At 41.0% G+C, this 19173-nt stretch overlaps 1 protein-coding gene across 2 annotated transcripts in view; it reads right to left on the bottom strand.

Annotated features, from left to right (window-relative positions):
• LOC125746828 (disabled homolog 2-interacting protein-like) overlaps window positions 1-19173 on the bottom strand; it is a 195749-nt gene that overhangs the window by 150693 nt on the left and 25883 nt on the right. For both annotated transcript variants that reach the window (XM_049021351.1, XM_049021352.1), the window contains exon 3: window positions 17958-18081. In XM_049021351.1, coding sequence (XP_048877308.1) covers window positions 17958-18081 — 124 coding nt within the window. The remainder of the gene's footprint in view (window positions 1-17957; window positions 18082-19173) is intronic.

Here is a 19173-nt window from a genome sequence, read left to right as displayed (position 1 = left end):
CAGTGAAATTCAGTGCCAGGAGAATGGCAGGCCTGCACTGCTTATGATAGTCACTTGACTGTTTGAGTGAGAAACAACGGCAGTGAGGACGGAGTGTGGCCCCCAGTCTTCACACCGCAGTGACATCACTGAGCTGTAAGGGCTGTGCTCATAATGGAGCCAAGTGACCTGGCAATAAGTGCTAATTACGGTCATAAGTAGCGGGGCCTTCAGTAACTACACAGTCCATGTACCAGTGGTGCAGTGGGTGAGCATTTTGCTGACTCTTTTTCCAGTACATATTCCTTTGGTTACTGTCATTATTCATACATTCAATATTCAGAATCTGCTTCTGAAGTTATCCTTATGCTTCAAGGACGCTGATGCCCCAGTCTATGAATAGCATCAAGAACTCTTTGGAACTCCAATGTTTGCTAAATCAACCTGAGAAATATTTACTTAGTGTACAAACAGCTCACCACCTAGTAAGATGAAGGTGGATATATGTTAAGGGCATTTACAGATAATGGTTTTTATCTCTGTTGAAAGAAAGGTTACATGTTAATGAATCAGACACATAGTACACGAATAGCTACCCTCTTAGTTGGTTTGCTGTTCAGTTTTTCTTGTGTATTTGCTTCAGCCAGGGTTCATTCCAACGTCAGTAAGGCTGGTTGGCTTTGTTGCAGACAGGGTGGCCATATGGAGCATGGGACTGTCTTTCAGATGAACTTAGGACTCTTCTCACATATAGTACTACCAATGCTAATACAGTCGAACCTCGTTACTACGTATAAGACGGGATATCAAAAACATGTATGTTATAAGCATAGAACGTTGTAACCACTTAGTGCAAGATGGATGAAAGAACTCACGAAATATCCATGTAAATGATAAAACTTTAATAGAACAGACCCTTAAGTTGACTACAAAACAAACAAACACATTATTACAAAGCTCATTTGGATCCTTGAAATTTTCCTTAAATTACTCACGATTACTTAGTGCCGGCCAGTGATAAACGGCAACGAAAATACACAACGGCTGGTCAAAATTGATTTTTAAAATAAACATTCGTATCCAAATTGGCATTTGGCCTGAAAATATTAATGAAATATTGGTCAAATTAAATCATAAAATCCTTTACTTCCATTATTATTCTGAATTCACAATTACCAGCATGACCGGTATTTAATAAACAAAGAATACGCACACAACACTTAACAAGCCATTACTACGCAGTCCAGTAACGATCGGTCAAGGCAACTCGTTTAACGCCAAGCAACGCAATAGACAAATGTGCATTGTCGGGCGAAGATCAGGTAGATACAGGTAGATGTAACGACACAAGTTGTGGTGGGCGGGGAGAGTGCTGTACGTTGTAACCATGGTTAGTTTTTGTATTTTCTCTAGAAATTTGGATGTTGTATCGAAGTTTACGCTGTAAGGGTGTACACTGTAAACAATGGCTGCTATTGGAATAATATATAGACTAAAAACGGGAATTAGAAACCTGTACGTTGAAAAGGTGAAAATGTTGTATCCAGGGTACGTAGTAACGAGGTTCGACTGTACATACACACAGGAATACTGGTTCACTGGGTGGAGTTTGCATTTTGTCTCCAGGTTGCACAGGTTTCCTTCAGGTACTCTACTTTCCTCCTGCAGTTCAAGTAGATGTTGATATGCTAATAGAAATCCCTAAATTGCATGTAGTGCGTGTATGGTTCCTGTGATGGATTGGCTGTTAATTTGCATGTTCCAAGGCCTTGTGCCCCGAGTTGTTTGGCATAAACTCCAGTGCCTCAATAGCTGGAAATATTTACTTTATATGTGGTTAGAATATGGATGGATGAATGGATGGATGATTGGATGGTTGGATGGATGGACAGAAATGGGCAAAATCCTATCTAAAAAGTTTGTCGCCAACACCCACATTATGTTCACTGATTCATTCGGATAATTAGAGCCATGAAATGCCTCCTTTGAGTTACATTTCCAAATGAGAAAGTAATTAATGCTCTTCAAAACACGCCACAGTTAATCTCCAAAGTCCCAAACAAAGCAGGCACTGTGCTTCTGAGCATTTTGACAAAGCCCACCTCCCGATAAAAGACCCCCCCCAGACCCCAACACAGGCTCGCCATCCCCGCAGCCTCCATTCTTCTACAGCACATTAAACAGAAAGGAAAACCTCAGTGTTTACCGTTTGTATGACTTGTATTTTTGTGGCAAATCATTAAAAGCAAGAGATTAAAGGCTAAGCAGGGTACAGCCACCACAAGGAACAATATATTTCTGTTTACCAAAAACAGTGAGGCTTTATCTTTTGTTTCACCACCTGCTAGACAGCAAATTCCAAACCAGTCTTATTATGCTGAAATGTCAGTGACAGAAGACACAAGACAGCAAGGCACTATACAGGCTTACAGGTCAAATTCTCATTACGCACATCAGCTTAATAAACCAAAGGTCGCTGTTTGAAGTTGCAGGTGATTAATCCTGCTCTGCTCTACGAAAATATCCAGCCGTTTAAATTTTAAATAGCTTTGGATAAAAGAGTCAGTCGTGCAGTGTGATGACGACGATGAAAGCAAATTATCTCAGGTAAGAGAAAACATCCAGCCTTTAATTATCACCGATGCTTGTTTCTGAATCTCCCACCAACCACCTTGCTGCAGTATCTGAGTCAGGGCACAGCTAGCAGTATTACAGTATCAACAAAAATATGATGTCTTGCTTTCAAAAGATTGATCCCACAAATCCTTTTAATCCTATTAGAAAAGTCAGTTGCAGTACATGCATGACTCTGACACATTTAACACACAGTTTGAAAAAACAAGATACTTCTACATTTTAGATACTGCACTTTTAATAATAACCTTAAAAGAGAGCTATGTGACACAGCAAGGAAAACATACAGTGACCTCAGGCTGCAGAACTGGCAGAACAATGTGTGTTCATTAATGCCCTCATATGATACATCTGCTTGTTTAAAACATTTAACTGTCAAGTAATTAAATTGCCATACTTAAAATTCATTGTGTTTTTATGGATTATGAGTTTTCCTAAAATCACAAGATATTATGAAGGTATTAGATTTTGCACTTTAAAATCAATATTCAGTTGTCATAAAACGTTTGTGAATTCCAGAAAACTGTGCTCAAGATTGCTCATATGAAGGATTTTAAATTCTTCAGCAAACAGGTGATATACCACTGGATAGAACCTGCACAACACATGAAAAAACATCTATGTAAATATATCAAAGCATGTTAAGTAGGTCCAAATTAATCAGCCAGTGCTCTTTACAACATCCTGTTAATGGCCAGGAGTAAGTGGAAAAACAAAACAAACAAGGTCAGACAGCAACGATATTCTCTTTGAGAAAAAAATGAATATTTCCCAAATTTATATTACGTTCCAGAAGCTCTGTAGTCTGTTAGTCAGGAATCAAATGGCATTTCTAACAAAGCAGGTGTGTTTTGGACATTGATTTTGACCTTTTGGGCCTTATTTTTGCTATTAAATAATACAAAACAGAACAGAAGCTCCTCTACTTACAAACTTTCAAGGTACGAACTTTCAGACATACGAACGAAGAGGACTAAGTTCAAACTGTGTTTCTTGGGCTCTCGTTTCCTGTCCGCAACATCAATTTTTTTTTTCTGCGCCAATTCTGCCTAGTACAGGCCTAGTACTGTACGACTTCTGGCCGCTACTCCCGCCGCGTAGCAGTGTAACGTGCAGACTGAATGGCCCTTCAGAACACTATCTAAAGGAGTAGAGGAGTGTCTGTACTGGCAAAATATTCACATTACCAATACTATGTATGGGATGGTGATGGGGGGCATGCTACTGTATACTGTAGTTAGCAATAATCGAGTTTTTCCTTTTGAGTAATCACATTCCTGACGTTCCTGCTACTGTGTTACATTACCAAAACCTGCATGAGCATTTATAACATAGAGAAACCATATTAGTTATTGCAATGCACTTCACTAAAAATTCTGAGTGCTGTACACAAACATACAGAGATTACAGAGCCATTTGTCGTGCCAGTGAGCAGGGGTCTATACCCCCCCCCAGCCGAAAAGCTCTTTGGGGCACTCCCCCCCCCCACTGTTGTCTGTAAGTTACATTTTTTCATAAATGAGATATCGGTCTAGTAAGACTAATTACAACTAATCAAACATCAAAAATACACCTTTTTTGAATGTTAGCATTTAAAAAAACTGTATAATCTATGCCATATTTGTTCGTGACAATGAGAATTACACTGCAGATGTAGTATAGATGTTACTAGTCTGAAGCTTAACAGTGCTGTTCTGGTAGTTGTGGTGCCATGGACCTAGGCTTGTAGGCCAAGTGTTGCTGGTTGAAGTGCCAGGAAGGTTTGCATGTCTGTTTTGGAAAAAAGCAACCACTAAACATCTGGTGAAACAGAATACTACTGCGGTAGATCTGATAGCTATTTTGGTGTATTTCTGGAGAATATGGCCAAAAACTTGGATTTGGGAGTCCTAAATGAAGCCTTATTTAATCATTGCTGCAGGAGACCTAGATGTTCCCAGAAAGCTGAATCCAAGCACGTAGTAAAAAACTGACTTAGGAGAAATAAATGTCTCATTATCAGATGAAAGGCCCCCTTTGCAATGTCAGCTAATTATCTGCTCCTCTACCTCACATCATTATGACCACCCAAAGATGGAGACGCTTTGCAAATGACAAACTAAACAAGGCTGCCTGGGACAGTGCAGCTGGTAATAATGGCAAAGACACATGAAAGGTAAACACACTTCGAAAGCAAAGGCACAGGAAGAGCCTCCATCATGTGCTGATGCTGTTGTGCGTCACAGAGGAGCTCTGTACTCACACACGCTTAGCGCTCTCAGCTGGGGCTTACCCAGGAACAAATGGGGCAAATTGGAGCCTGCAGAGAGCCACTCAAACCCAGCTAGTTTGTTACTACAGAAGCAGCTAATTAACCTTAATCCAAAGGGGTTCCCCTATTAGTGTATCGCATAACTGCCACTTCTTAACTGCTTGGTCTTCACGGAGTGCAGCAAAGCAACCCCCAGTGCAGCTCGAAGCCCATGACGATCCAGATCTTAGAACCTTAGAAAAACTCACTTTTGGTCTAACAAAAGTGCTCTAAAAGCACGCTCTGAATTATGGACAGCACACATAGAAAATTCATAGCCAAAAACTGATTGATCACCTCCACAATGATTCAGAAATTGTGTTTATTGAAATGATTTTTTTTTTTTTATCAGTGCTGCACTATCCTGTATATCTGAATTAATAGAAATGTATATATAGGCCTGTGTTGTTTGGCATCATAGCAGAGAAATATATTTGCATATTTATAATATTGTACCTGGAATATATCGTATCAATCTCAAACCAGAAAACGTGTGGATAACTTTCTCTTTTTCTTATGGCAAAATTCAATTATTATTTGCATTAAAACAGACGGACGGCTTGGTCAAAATAACACTTGAAGGTATGTGAAATAGCAAAGAATGTAACTGGTAATTTATACTTTATCTTTTGAGAGCTTCATCACAAAATGACTTGCAGTATACTGTGACTCAAAGTCCCACACCAGTGCATAACCATCCACGTCCTGCAGCACCAAAAAAAAAATTCATAGCTTTTTAAAAAGACGAACTTCTCCACAGCTATTCAAGTGTGACAGATGACTACTTGGTCAAAGCATTTTATGGACCATGTGGGAGTACAGTCCATGTGCACAATTAATGACAGGCAGGCAAAGGTAAGGAGAACACTCTTATTATGTTGTCATATACATTCCCAGGCGGCTGAACTCCATCTGGGATTCAATCCAGACTTCACAAAAACCTCAGAAAGCTTTGAAAATCTATACAAGAAAAATGAAGTTCTGCCTTAACTCATCCAACTCACCACCCAAGTTTTTTCACATAATATGTGAGATTCACAAAGCTTTTATATCTGCTTGGCTTTGGGTAGACTCTTCCTTTCACTTGGCACTAAAGGCCGGAAGTTCGCTGCATAATTCAAAGCACTTTGCTCCATCACTAATGGAAAGGAGCAAATTGTTTGATATGTTCAAATTCTTCACTTGAATTAAAAGCAGAATTTGATCATTGTAAGTCCTAACAAAACGACTGCACATTCTTCATCAGTGAAAAGTGGTTTTATATGCCATCTTCTGCAGGACGCACTAGGCCTACAGCAGACAAACCTACAGAGAATCAATTAAAGATCAATAATAGCATTCTGCTGCTTTCCTCTCTGCTGTTACCCTCTGCTGGATTGCAGCAGCATAACTCTGCATAACAACATCTGCATTCATTTCCTCTGCAAATGCTTGAACCACCATCTGATCTGTTTAATCTTTTCAGTTGTTGTAAATCACATATGGATTACTGGTTTACAAATCCCATGATGTCCGTTTTTACTATAGATTTCCTCCAAAGCTATTTTGTCTTTTAAACTAACCACTGACAGAAAGTTATATGTCAGATTCAACAACGTAATATTACCGAAGTTGACTAAGCAGTAAACTGCTGCATTAAGCATGCATCCCCATTACCGTAGCTCTGATCGATTGAATTAAAATACACTAGTATAACTCAAGAGGGACAGTGGCTCTCCGGAGCTACTCGGACTAGAGTGGAAATGTGAGGTGGAGACAAAATTTAGTCCTTGGCAAGGATCTCTCATGAGAGCTAATACCAGCATCCTCAACAGCTGCCAAGCGCAGCCTGCTATTCCACTCAGCAATGTACGCATTTTACGGCACGTGCAATTAAGCTGCAGTCATACAGCCATACTGTATGTATGCGTAGCGTATCTGGGCATCAAGCCATCTTCCATACTGCTGCTCCAGGACAGGGTCATGGGACAGGATACCTGTCCAGTACCGAGTTTCACACATACTCAAAACTTACTGCATGTTTTAGGAGGAGACCGAGTAAACGTAATATAAATATTTGAGTAAAATTTGTGAAACTACCAATAAATAATCAATATAAATTGCAGCAATAACCATCTATAGCCCCATATTTGTGTCAGTAGAACACCAGATTGCATGCATACACCTGTGGTAACTATACTGTAGATTATCTCCTAAAATTGCCTTTGCAGATAAAACAAATCATTAAAAAGAAATTGTAGCATTCCTTCACCTTTCATCTTCTCCACAAAAAATGTGTGAAAGAGCAGATAAGAAGACAAAGCGGAAGCAGCAAAGAGTAACCCTTCTCCATGTATCTGCCAGGTCAAAGAAAGGTGTTCTTACGTGTGCTATGGGGTTCATCCTTAAGGCTTATCGCTGGTACCGGAAAGATACATTCCACTACCGCTTACAATTCCATTCACTAAATCATGCATCAAAGTCAATACCTGAGTCATGTACCACTCTCCCACAAGTGAGTACCAGACACACCTGTGATCATTTGAAAACTCCCTGCAAAAAAACCACGGCAATATGGAAAATGCCTGCTGCTATTCAGCATCTCATATGAAACTAAAAGAATGTAACTTAAAAAGCAACATGACAAACTGCAGAGGGCAGTTTGCTATTCAAAGCAGGATGGCTTTGCATGTGGGCGACAGCAGAAGCTGCCAGGCCACACAGCCCAGATCAGGTACAAAGCTTCACTGCTACGAGCAACAATGTTGGATTTTACGTACTGCACGCATAGCTGAAGATCATAACACTGTACTCCACAAGAGACCATTAACCACTGAGACCAGGAAGCTATACACATGAAGATATTTATTATACATCATCTTAGCTGCCAAAGTACATTAAAAAGACACAGGTCTACCATGGAACTAGGGAAGTGAAAACATACACACATCAAGAAAACCTGCACAGTTGCAAAACAACAAAAATAAATATTTTTGTGTAATAAAAACTGATGCAGTGAATCCAGTAAAGTTGTTTTTCTAGCCACCTGGAAAGGACATGGATTCAGCAAATAAAAAGTGCAGCATGCCAGAAGCTGGCAAGCAAAGGTGGCTCTTCTGAACTATTTTAGACTTACTGCATAAGCCACAATTTTTCTAAAGCATAGACAGTTCCTCTACCAGTTTTTAAGGCTCTTAGATGGTCACTCTGAAGAACCCAATAAAGTCTTGGCAAGCGTGAGACTTTTTTTCACGGCTTAACATTTCAAGCTTCCCTGGCCAGAGCAAATACCAAGCTATGTTTTACAGCCTACTAGATATATTTTAAAAACAAAAAAAAGAGGTGAAATGAACTGCACACCCATACACAGCACATTCCTTCCACCCAGTTCTCTGCCGCATCCAGTCACTGTGTGTCTGTACCAAAGCCAGTGTGATTGCAGCTTACGGCCTTAGATCAAAACCCAGAGCATGGGAGGAAAACGCAGGAATCCACTGGTGCCGATGCTTTGAGGAAGACTCAACACCATTTTTTATTATACATAAAATATCATTTATCATATTTTTTCTCTGAGGGTATTTAAACCTTTTTTTTGTAGTTCTCCAAGCGATGGAAAGTCACCCTTCTTAAAAATATGTCTTTAGAAAGGTTTCTAGATTGGCTAGTAGAACTTCTGCAGAAATCCTGCACTCACTTAAAATAGCCAGACACTTCTATAGGCTCAATGTCAACCGTGACACTTAAACAACACAAACTTAGAAGACAGCAGCAGGAAAACATAAATATTTAGCACGGCAGTTTGGCTATAGAATCAGCAGCGACAAAGTGATCAGCTGACTTTAGGTAGTTTTACTCTTAAAGTTAAGAAAAACAAGGTCCTTGGCTCTACATACCAATGTAGCCCTCCTGTGCTGTTGTGTTATACGGCTCCATAACTTCAGGGTATGACACAAGGCATATTCCAAAGAGTGCTGACAAAGGGGGTCCTTCACCTTTCCCACCAGCAGACTGGCCGCACTTGGGCTGCTCTGCTACAGGCAGGAGTCTCTCCACAGAGGGACGGCCGCCTGTATTCTGGCTGCTGTGCTACATCTGCCCAGCGATTTGGTGGAATGACTGGCTTTAGCCACATGGAGGCCCTTCTCTGGCTTTCATGCATGACGACTCTTAAAGGCACAGCGCTGTTTTATTAAAAACCTCCTCTTTTGTACACCTGAATGTGGGGGAAGGGGGGGGGGCGTAAGCCAACTACACTGGGAGATGAATATGCTTCAGTTTAAGTTCAGTGATTAGCCGACAGCCTGTTCAGTAGGCACCTTCATCCTAAATAATGCACAATCCCTGTGCAGGAGGAAAGGACATAATACTGTAAAACAGACCCAAAGAGGTACTTCTAAGTCAGGAACATGCTGACCTTTTGCTATATATAACTATGCGGTGGCAGCATTATGAAGTGCAGCAAATGTGGATAAACTATGAAACTTGAAATGTTCATTTTTTGGTAACAGTTTACTTGCTCGGGCACAAATATTGTAGTATTATGCTATTGGGGAAGGTGTAAAAAGAATTAACCCATGGGGATGAATAAAAAAGTATCTATTATTATTATTTTTATTACTTAAGTATTAATTAACCACAATCTAAGTCTTAATTATTTACTGATATGTTAATTCATCATTAATGAATTGTGACACCTGTTTGATCTCAAGCAGGTACTATATTTGTTACTGTATCTGCCAATTCTGCAAACCATTGTTACTGAAGGAAGTACTAAGGAGCTGCTGAAGGAGCAGGTAATGAATAACACAAGTGAAATTCTGGTCTCTCTGTTTGTTCATCATTAATGAATCGTGGGACATCTTTTAAGTCAGGTAATGACTATATGTTCAAGATTTGTACTTCAGTAGTGCCCTGGAACAAAGCGTTACCATTTTTTCTTCTGTAGCATCAATATGACATGGCAGGAATTTCACTTGAACAATGTTTACTATAAATTCACAATGAAAAAGTAAATAAAAAGCAAAGATTCATGCCTGGCAGAGACTCCTGGAGATGACATAGGATAGCATAACTAATGTTATGCACATAAGTATGACCACATTTTATTCAGGGATGTGTTTACTGTAATACAAATATAAAAAGCCATCTGGACTAGATTTAAATATATGCATCATTTTTTTGCATTTACATAATTGTTCTTCTGTGTGGAATGTATCAGAATGGTAATCATACCACATATTAATTATGGATCCCTCTGTTACTTTTATATCTCCAGCTGTAACGGCGAACTTCCAGTCCTGTACCAAAAAGATTAAATATTCTCAGGTGGTGGCTGAAAAAATGAGCAGCATCCCTTTTTTTGACCAAGGAACTTTTTCATACTCATTTCTCAGTGAAACGTGAAAACAATGTGCCAGCAAAACCTTAACCATAAGTAACCAAACAATATAGGAATTTGTTAGGAATTTTTTGTTTTTTTTTATATTGAAAAATGGTCCCCACACCAAAGTAACAGAATTGTATTACATTGTGGGGAACGTCTTTGACGCTAAAGCATTCACGTTACTCATACAGTACAGAGATCAAACCTGAGCTAGTTAATAGAAGACACATGCAGGTCATTTGTATCAAATTTTCAATATGATTCCATAAAAGGTGTCTGAGGTACAGGCAAAAATGTAAAAAATCATTACAACCATCCATGATCTCCCCTAAATGCATGAAATACAGGAACCATTATGATTGATTAATGACGAACGATCATGGGACCAGTACTTAGCACACAATTAATATATTAAAGTGTACTACTACACTATTTGTGCCCCCTCAAGTAAAGTGTTACATTAATACATTTACATTTGTTGTGCTGCAGCCTGTTTTTGACCATGTGTGGCATTTGAAAATACGACAGAATGATAATCCTGCTTGTCAAGACACTCCTGATTCCAGCATAAAGGTATGGCTTCCTGACCAATGTCACATGACCAAATGCTTAATTAATCAAGTGATTCTATGCAGAAGCACTCCGGGTTACTGAGCCCAGGAAAGGCAGTGGCCTTTATCTCCAGAACATCCTTCCGGCTTCGCAAGAAATAGTGAGCACACAGCATAGGATTAACTTGTTGAAGTTCAACTGTCAGATTTGTAAATGCTTGCACTACACCCTAAAATGAAATTACATTGTATTACTATTTGTGCCAAAGGTGTTGGACTGAAAACTGAAGGCGAAAGCCGGGTGTGCGTAATGATATTTTCAGATCAGACCATCAGAAGATTTTAAAACAAAAACTAAAATCACCACTCCCAACACTTCCATCCATCTTCTGCCAGCTTATCCTAGAGAGGGTGTTGGAACCCCAGATGGTCCACATTATTGCTCCCTCCCAGCTCCCTGTCAGACAGTCCACATTTTTACCAGGAGCTAGGAGGAAGCAAAACTGTGGACTTTCTTGGGGTCCTCGAGGCATGGGATGAGAAACACGAACCTTGGGTACACCCCAGACAGGAATGCGTGTCCATCCCAGTGTACACACCATGGGCAATTTACAGTAGAAATGCCAACTGGCCGACCTGCATGCAACACCAAGATACAGACCAGTAGAATTTGCACCTACACAACCGCAATGATATTAGTTAGCATTGCGAACCCCTCTACAGCATGCCATCCATCATCCATCCATCCATCCATTTTCCAAACCGTTTATCCTACTGGGATTCGAACCCGGGTCCCAGAGGTGTGAGGCAACAGTGCTAACCACTGTACCACCATGCCGCCCCGCCATCCATCATACATAACATAATAAATAAATAGAACAGAAGATGGCAAAGTATTATTTGCAAACTTCATGAAAAGTCAATCAGAAATCAGCTTAGAGAAAAAGGTTTATTTTGTTCCAGCCACTAAAATTATGATGTGAGAGATTAAGTTCTCTTTGTTACTTTTCCAAATCTCAGATAAGAGATTAATCCTTTGCACACTTGACAAAAGATAATTAAACAACAAACTTATAAAAGATTAGAGTTGAGTTCCACACCTCCCCACGGAGGATTGTGACCTTGGCATGGTGGACGGATTTATGACGACCTGGTGGCCGGCGACAAAACCCGGCTGGTCTCAGCCTCAGATGGCTCTGTGGAACTCATAACACTGTCAATCACAAGAAGACAGGTGGGGTCAAGTTAGATGCTAGCAGCAAGCATTGGCAAGAAGAACCCAGGCAGACCAGACCTTGGCAATGGACAGTGGCTTTGGGTATGTGGAACATTAACTTTCATTTGTGGAAGTGGCCTGAGTAAGTGCAGGTATCCATGAAATTTCGTTGGTCTTGCCTCCACGCATAGTGTGAGCTCTGGAGCTAAACCCCTGGATTGGGAGTGGACCCTCTCCCATTCTGGAAAAAGACATCAGGTGAGTGTGAATCAACAGCATACGTTTGGGTTGAGCATTAGTGGAGTTATGGTCTCCACCCATTTAAACGGATCCAGGGGGTTGTATTAGCTGGTTCTGATTATTGGGGGGGATTAACACCCCCCCACACCACCCATAATTTACACCCATGGTGTGAATACTCACAGCTGCCAAGCTGATAGCTGCAAAAGAGGGCCACCTCTATGCAACTATGTACGTGCTACATAGAGAAAATCTGCTGTCTGTGTTTAATGCAGCAAACTGCAGTGTCTGTCACAGTGGAAGCCCAAGGGCCCACTGGTGGACACCAGCGGAGAGGGAAGCTGTCATGCTGAAAAAGGAGACCTTCAGGGCAATGCTTGCGTAAGGTTCTCCTGAATCAGCTGAAACAAAAGAGACCAGAAGAGGAGGCCCTGAAGGACAAGTTCATGCATGAGAGGAGTGTGGAGGGGTTGCGGGGAGGCTGTCTAGTGGCCTCAGAATGAAGGGAAGGCTGTGTTCATTAAGCAGGGGAAGGACTGACCAATAATGGGGAATGAAAAAACTCCATAACCAAGGTGATATTACCTCTAAGCTGGAGGCAGTTTAAGTTGCTCTGCTGGTCTGAGGCCTCCTTGCTGAAGGGGGAGATGAAATCTGTCCAGAGATATTGAACGCATTGGATATTGTTGTGTGGATGTGATCGACGCATCCCTTCAATGTTGCATGGGAAAGAGCTAAAGTACCGCTGCATTCTCAAAAAGGGGTGGTCGCTGCTTTTTAAAGGGGGACCGACTATAGCAGGGGTCCAGGGGGGTCAGTTTGCAACGCAGTCTGCAGATTTCCCTGGCTGGGAAACAGTGCACTAACTTCTCCCATTCTCATCGGTGAGCAATTGCTGGGAAAATGCTAACATGGAAGGCATATGTCAGTGGCAGGGTGAGAAATTTGGAAGAGACTTGGTGTTGCTAAGAAACTCACAGATTTTTATGCATGTGCCCGAAAAAAACACAAAAAAAGCAAAACCAGATAGGTAGTATGGAAGATGGATGAATAAATGGAGGATTTCACTGTCATCCGCAAGTACAGGCTTTACTTGTTTGTTTGTCTGTTTGCTTGCTTGCTCACTTACTTGATACAATGAATTTGGTTAAGCCCATTAACTCTGGCCAGGATAAGCAGTTAGAAGATGTATGGATGGTAAGCAATATTTTTTATACTGAGTATGGTATTTTTGATAATGGCAACACACAGCTGAAATCCAGTCTGAAGCACACTTTTAAGAGGATGCCTACTCGTACTCGTAGTCATTAGCAATGACTGCACAGTTGCAGCACTGTGGGTGTGCCCAGAGTTGAAAAGCACCATTTATAATCTGAAGATATTTCTTACAGGTTATAAACGTGAAAGAAATACACGGCTTATTCAAAATATTGTATTGCAATCAAGCATATGAAGTCAATACGGCATAATAAAGTAGAATTTCAAGTGTTGTCAATGCAAGAATGCAGGGCTTGAACCTTCAGGATGAAATTTTAATGAATTTAATCAATTAATCAATGCTGCAGAAAAATTGGGAATCAATCATCATTCATACGAACTGAATTATGGTGAGCCACATTTCTGCATGCTTTTTTTTTTACCCACAAAATCAACACCACATTCATTGCTATAAACGAATCTCTCTATTCTATAACGTAACTATACTATCCTCCTGTAAGGAAATATACACAAATAAAACTACACCACCACCAATCTGTAACGTCAAACCGCTGATTTCACTGAGAAATTCAGAGAGATGCAGCGATAATAAAGTTAACATCGAGCCCAGCTTATGACATACACAGCAGCAGGACCCTGTGAAGGTAGCAGCTGTCTCATAATAGAAGCCGAAACATTTTAACATCAGTCAGATACATGTGCATGTAAAAGAATCTGCAATTATTATAACTGTCAAAAGGCACAGAAAGTGTGATAAAGCCAATAAAGTGCCTACAGTAGCTCCAAGTTACTCGGCATTTCAACAAAGCCAGTCAGAATGAATGAAGAAGAATGCAGGAACCTTGCTAGCTTTGAATTTAATTAGTGCAAGAGCTGTGCAGTAAAACCAACAATGTGAGAAAGAGCAGCCAAGCTTGAAATGGCGAAGGGATGGCCAGCTGTTTTTAAGACAAAGCGGCTCATCGAAAAACTAATCGACAGCTCATAGCACTTGGCTTAAGGGCCACACTGCCGCCACACCCCACAAAAGGCAGTCAAGTCAAAGAAGCTATAGCTCTGCCCCTACCAGCATTTCGGGGGGGCGCAGAAACATCAAGGACAGACAAGACCATATGACATACACGTTTGTCACAGGACAAATAAGAATAGCTGAATTCTCCATATTATGCTCAGTAAGCCTCAAAGAGCTTACAGACTAAACAGAGAAGCACTTAAGACTGACCGATACACTCCCTGCATACTTTGGTAGTCTAATAATGTCCATAATCCTCTTATGGGCAGGAGTACCGGTAACACCAGAAAAACACTGTCACCCACCCGCCAGTAGTATATATTCTTAAAAAGACCGTAGAATAAGTCCTAATAAGACTTTATAATCTAAGTACTGCACTGAGTCACAACTACATGTTACTGACCTATGCACTGAACTGAGACATTGCTATGATATGTGATCGAGAGAGAGTTTTGCCCCCTACTGGCCCACTAATAATATTGCTGACAAAATCAGGGTTTTATCTAAGAAAAAGTGCATCCAAATGCTAAATAGCCCAATTCTGCATATCTTCAGATGTGTATCAAGCTAGTATGACAGGGGGCCATGGTTTGGCTGCAGCTGTATCCAGCACATTATTTATTCCATACATGGCCAGGCTGACCCCTTAGGTGAGGGAGAAAATCAGCGCTCCAGTGCCCACAGAACACAGTACATGGAGAACAGTTACTTGGAGGTGATTGTAGTTTCTGGACAAAGAAGGTTACACTTCTTTTTAGCCTTACAAGAGAAATATTTTAGGAAAGTCTCTCAGCTGGCCTCTGTTAGAATGTGACATAGTATTATGGTTAGGGCTCAGGTTTAAATACAGAGTAAAAACACAGCTTTCTATGAACTATAATCAGCACTGACCTAAATACTTTTTAGACTAGAAGAATTTTTCGTTTTTTTCCCGTGTTTTAGATTGCTGAAGGATAATGGAAGTTTTACCATTTCAAGCCGTATACTGAGACTATTTCACCAAAAACAACACACATTACCACACAAACCAAAGAGAAACATGCTGTAGGACTAATATACTGTAACCCCCACATTTATGTTGATGGAATAAGCTACTTAATTCCGAAAAGCTACGTTGCAAACTGGAGCTTAAGACACTGATGATTCTGATGATTATACCACAGTCACACAACAGGCTGTACCTCTTCATAAACACTCCCGTAATGGTGGAGCAAATGCAGCAGAGTTGTGTTTGGCTGAAGGAGACTCACCACGTGAGTACAAGGCGAGCCCTAAGGTACTGCATGTTACCTTCAGATGATGATAAGTTAAACATGCTCCGATTTCCTCTCACTGCCCAAAAGCATTTGGTTAGGCTAACCGGTGTCTGAAATTTCCAGTGAGTACAACTGTGTTTGAATGATTGGCTGTCACCACCTCTACGGCCTTGACCAGGATGTCGTTGGAAGGACCCCCCACCCACGCCCAGGGGAGGTCGCAAGATCATTTTAATGATTTTAATTTAATAATCATCTAAGTATGCTACCCCCCAACACACAACAACTTAGTGTTTCTCAAATCAGTCCTGGGAAACCCCCCTGGGGAGCTGGGAGGGAGCAAAAACGCAGACCGTCTGAGGGGCCCCCAGGACCGGGTTGGGAAGCTGAAACTGTTTTGACTTCTGTAGACTCACAAGTTTGACTCAAGACTACTAAACCACAAAAAAGAGCAATGTGACAAAAATAAGTGGTTTTATGGTCTGGTAGTAATGGTGGGTATTTTAACTGTGTCTGTTATAATACCACAGCAGAATGCTACAGTACATAGTAAAGACTGGTAAACTATAAAATCCTTTCATATTATATACTGGAATGAGATACAGAATTGCTTATTATGTCTTAAATCTTCCACCATAAAGACACCGCAGTATTTAATACACCACCACGTTATTTATTGCACAGCAGATGTTATTGTGACATCTCACCGCTTTAAAACTATAAGTTTTTACCCAAAGATACTATATAGGTGGAGCAATTGTATTTGATTACTCAAGGGTAAAAAAAGTTCAACAACTTCAGGTATTTAGCCAATGTTCTTTCCAAAAAAGGAAAATATTCTCATAACAGTTTAATGTTCATGTTACATGATATAATATTAAACCATTTATATAATTTATAAGGAGATGATTTCAAATGCAGAATAACAGGAACCACTGAGGGGCACTTGGGAATATATTAATAAGTATTTTAATGAGTATATTATTAAAGTGTCCAGATCAATACTACCCTGCAGTATAGGTTTTGTTGATATGATGCCATCATGTTAAATCATGCATGTTTGAACCGGTAATGGACAGCAAAATTTCACTATGAAGAAGTCAACTAATTATTATAATAGGGTCTTCTTGCAGGGAATACAAAACATTTATCTTATTTGTGGAGTCTTTCAGAAGCTGAGATAATGCTTTTGCAAAGTATTCCACAACATTTCCAGAAACTTACAGTTGCAAAATAATGTGACAGGAAGACCTGTAGAAACAACGAATAAGACACCTAGTGAAGGTTTCAGAGGAGAACTCAGCATCAGAGCGTGTTTAACTTCATAAGAAGTGCCACCTGGGACGCAGTCATATCGGTTTTCCTGACAGAGGACTTACCTTCTTATTCTGAGAGAACTGCATTTTATTGACTTTTTATAATTTCAGCCCAGCCGCATCATGGAAATGCAGCTTGCAAAGGCTCAGAACAAGCATACTCCTTGTGTGAACATACCTTGACTTTTAAGGGACTGTGAGAATCCCACAGCAATCCAGCAGCAATCTGAAAGATCCCAGGAGCAGAGAGGTGCACTCTGGGAACAACACGTTCGCCCTCTGCTGGTGAAGCAGGGACACTAAATCCATCTCAGACTATCGCAAGTTAAATCCATAGTCAAGTCAAGGACAGGAATGAAATATTACCATCAGAAAAGCAGTGTTACTTTGATATTTGTATTCCTCATTCACTCATCTATATACCACTTCCAAGACATTTATGTGTCCTTAAAGGGGAAGGAAACTGAAATGGTACAAATAAAACAAAAAAAATTACATTCAGGATTTATTACTTAGACATCACTTGGGAATGTGAGAGTTGATCAAGTTACAAAAAAAGATTTAAAAAGCAGAGCAATAATGGGTCCTTAGAGTGTTATGGTCGACACACCAGCCCAGCCTTGAGAAAAATGAAGATGATATGACACGCCTCCTCTGCCCTCCTGGCATGCCCTAGTGCACTGTGAGGTAATGTGAAAGCATGTTACCTTTCCCATCTATGAACCTCTGAAAACCTAAAGCTACAGCAGTCACCGGTCTCGGTCCAGCACAGCATGGTCTCTGTGCCCGGAGTAAGAGGAAGCAGGTCGCTCCATTGCAGGTGTTTCCGTTGGGGGGGGGGGGGGGGGGGGGGGGGGGCGGCTGTCCCTGCAGCTGTACTCACCGCTTCCAGTGGAGAGCTCGCTCTGGCAATCGGGGAGGTGGCTCTCTGCAGGTACACTGATGGTGCGACGCAGGAGCCGGGCCCGGCTTCCAGGTCGGTGCTCCTGCAGCAGAAAGGCAGGCGCCTGGAGGAGGGCAAGGGGCAAGAGGCCACATGAGCAAACATGGGGGTGGAGTCCAAGCTCAGGCTCAACATGCTGATACCGGCCCAAGGCAATGATTGTGGGCGAGTTCTCTGCTATTGAGCTCAATGACAAATACTATATATTCCTCATGAGCACGAATGTACCTTTCACTCAGTATCATGGTGTTTCCCAATCCAGTCCTCAGGAACCTCCAGGCAAACCATGTTGGTTTTCCCTCCCAGCTACCAGTAGAGAGCAAAAATGTGAACTGTTTGGTAGGGAACTGGAAGGGAGCAAAAAGGTGGACTGTTTGGTAGGGAACTGGGAGGGAGCAAAAAGGTGGACTGCCTGGAGGTCCTCGAGGACCAGGTTGGGAAACACTGCTATATTGTATATACATCCCTTGAAGAATTTATTTACCATTTGCAGTCTCACTATTGACTTTTGAATCAAACAAACATGTAGCTTAATACATGATCCCTACCGCCGCTAGAATAATAACCAAAAACAGTGTTGCTAATTATTTTGACAGTTTTGGAATTTTTAAGCAGTTTTTTTAAATCGCTCAATCTCACATTTTACATAAATAGGTCCTCATGAGATTAGAGGACAAACTGCATCACAAAGGCATAGACTCTTGTAAATGAGCGCCACAGCAGGTCTTTTCTGTCTCATTGTAACCAAACCCCTCACCTCCAGACAGGTTACCTGCGGCTGACTCCACAAATAAAATATTACACGTTTGGGGAACAGGAATTACGTAATTCATTTAACGGGCAGGAAAGCGATGGATTTCTCTTCAACTGTCTGGAGGGACAGGAAGATGAATGTCTAGGCAAACAAAAGAAGAAATTAGAAGAATCAAAGGCATGGTGGCAGAGCAGGACCATGAAGCTCCGGACGTGACCTTCTCCAGCCCAATAGGAAAGAAAATTTGCCACTTTTGCTGGTTAGTATAAGTCACGGAACTGCACACGACATCCTCAGTGATGGCTCAATATTTGGGCACCTTTTCCACAAAGCTGGGAGCAACTATAAAATAACTTAATAGAATTATGCTGCAGGTAACACTGTGAAGCAGCTGTTCAGAGA

The sequence above is a fragment of the Brienomyrus brachyistius genome, chromosome 7, assembly GCF_023856365.1.
Source record: "Brienomyrus brachyistius isolate T26 chromosome 7, BBRACH_0.4, whole genome shotgun sequence".
Lineage (NCBI taxonomy): Eukaryota > Metazoa > Chordata > Actinopteri > Osteoglossiformes > Mormyridae > Brienomyrus > Brienomyrus brachyistius.
The sequence above is the reverse complement of the archived record's forward strand: the minus strand, read 5'-3'. Positions and strand labels throughout refer to the sequence as shown.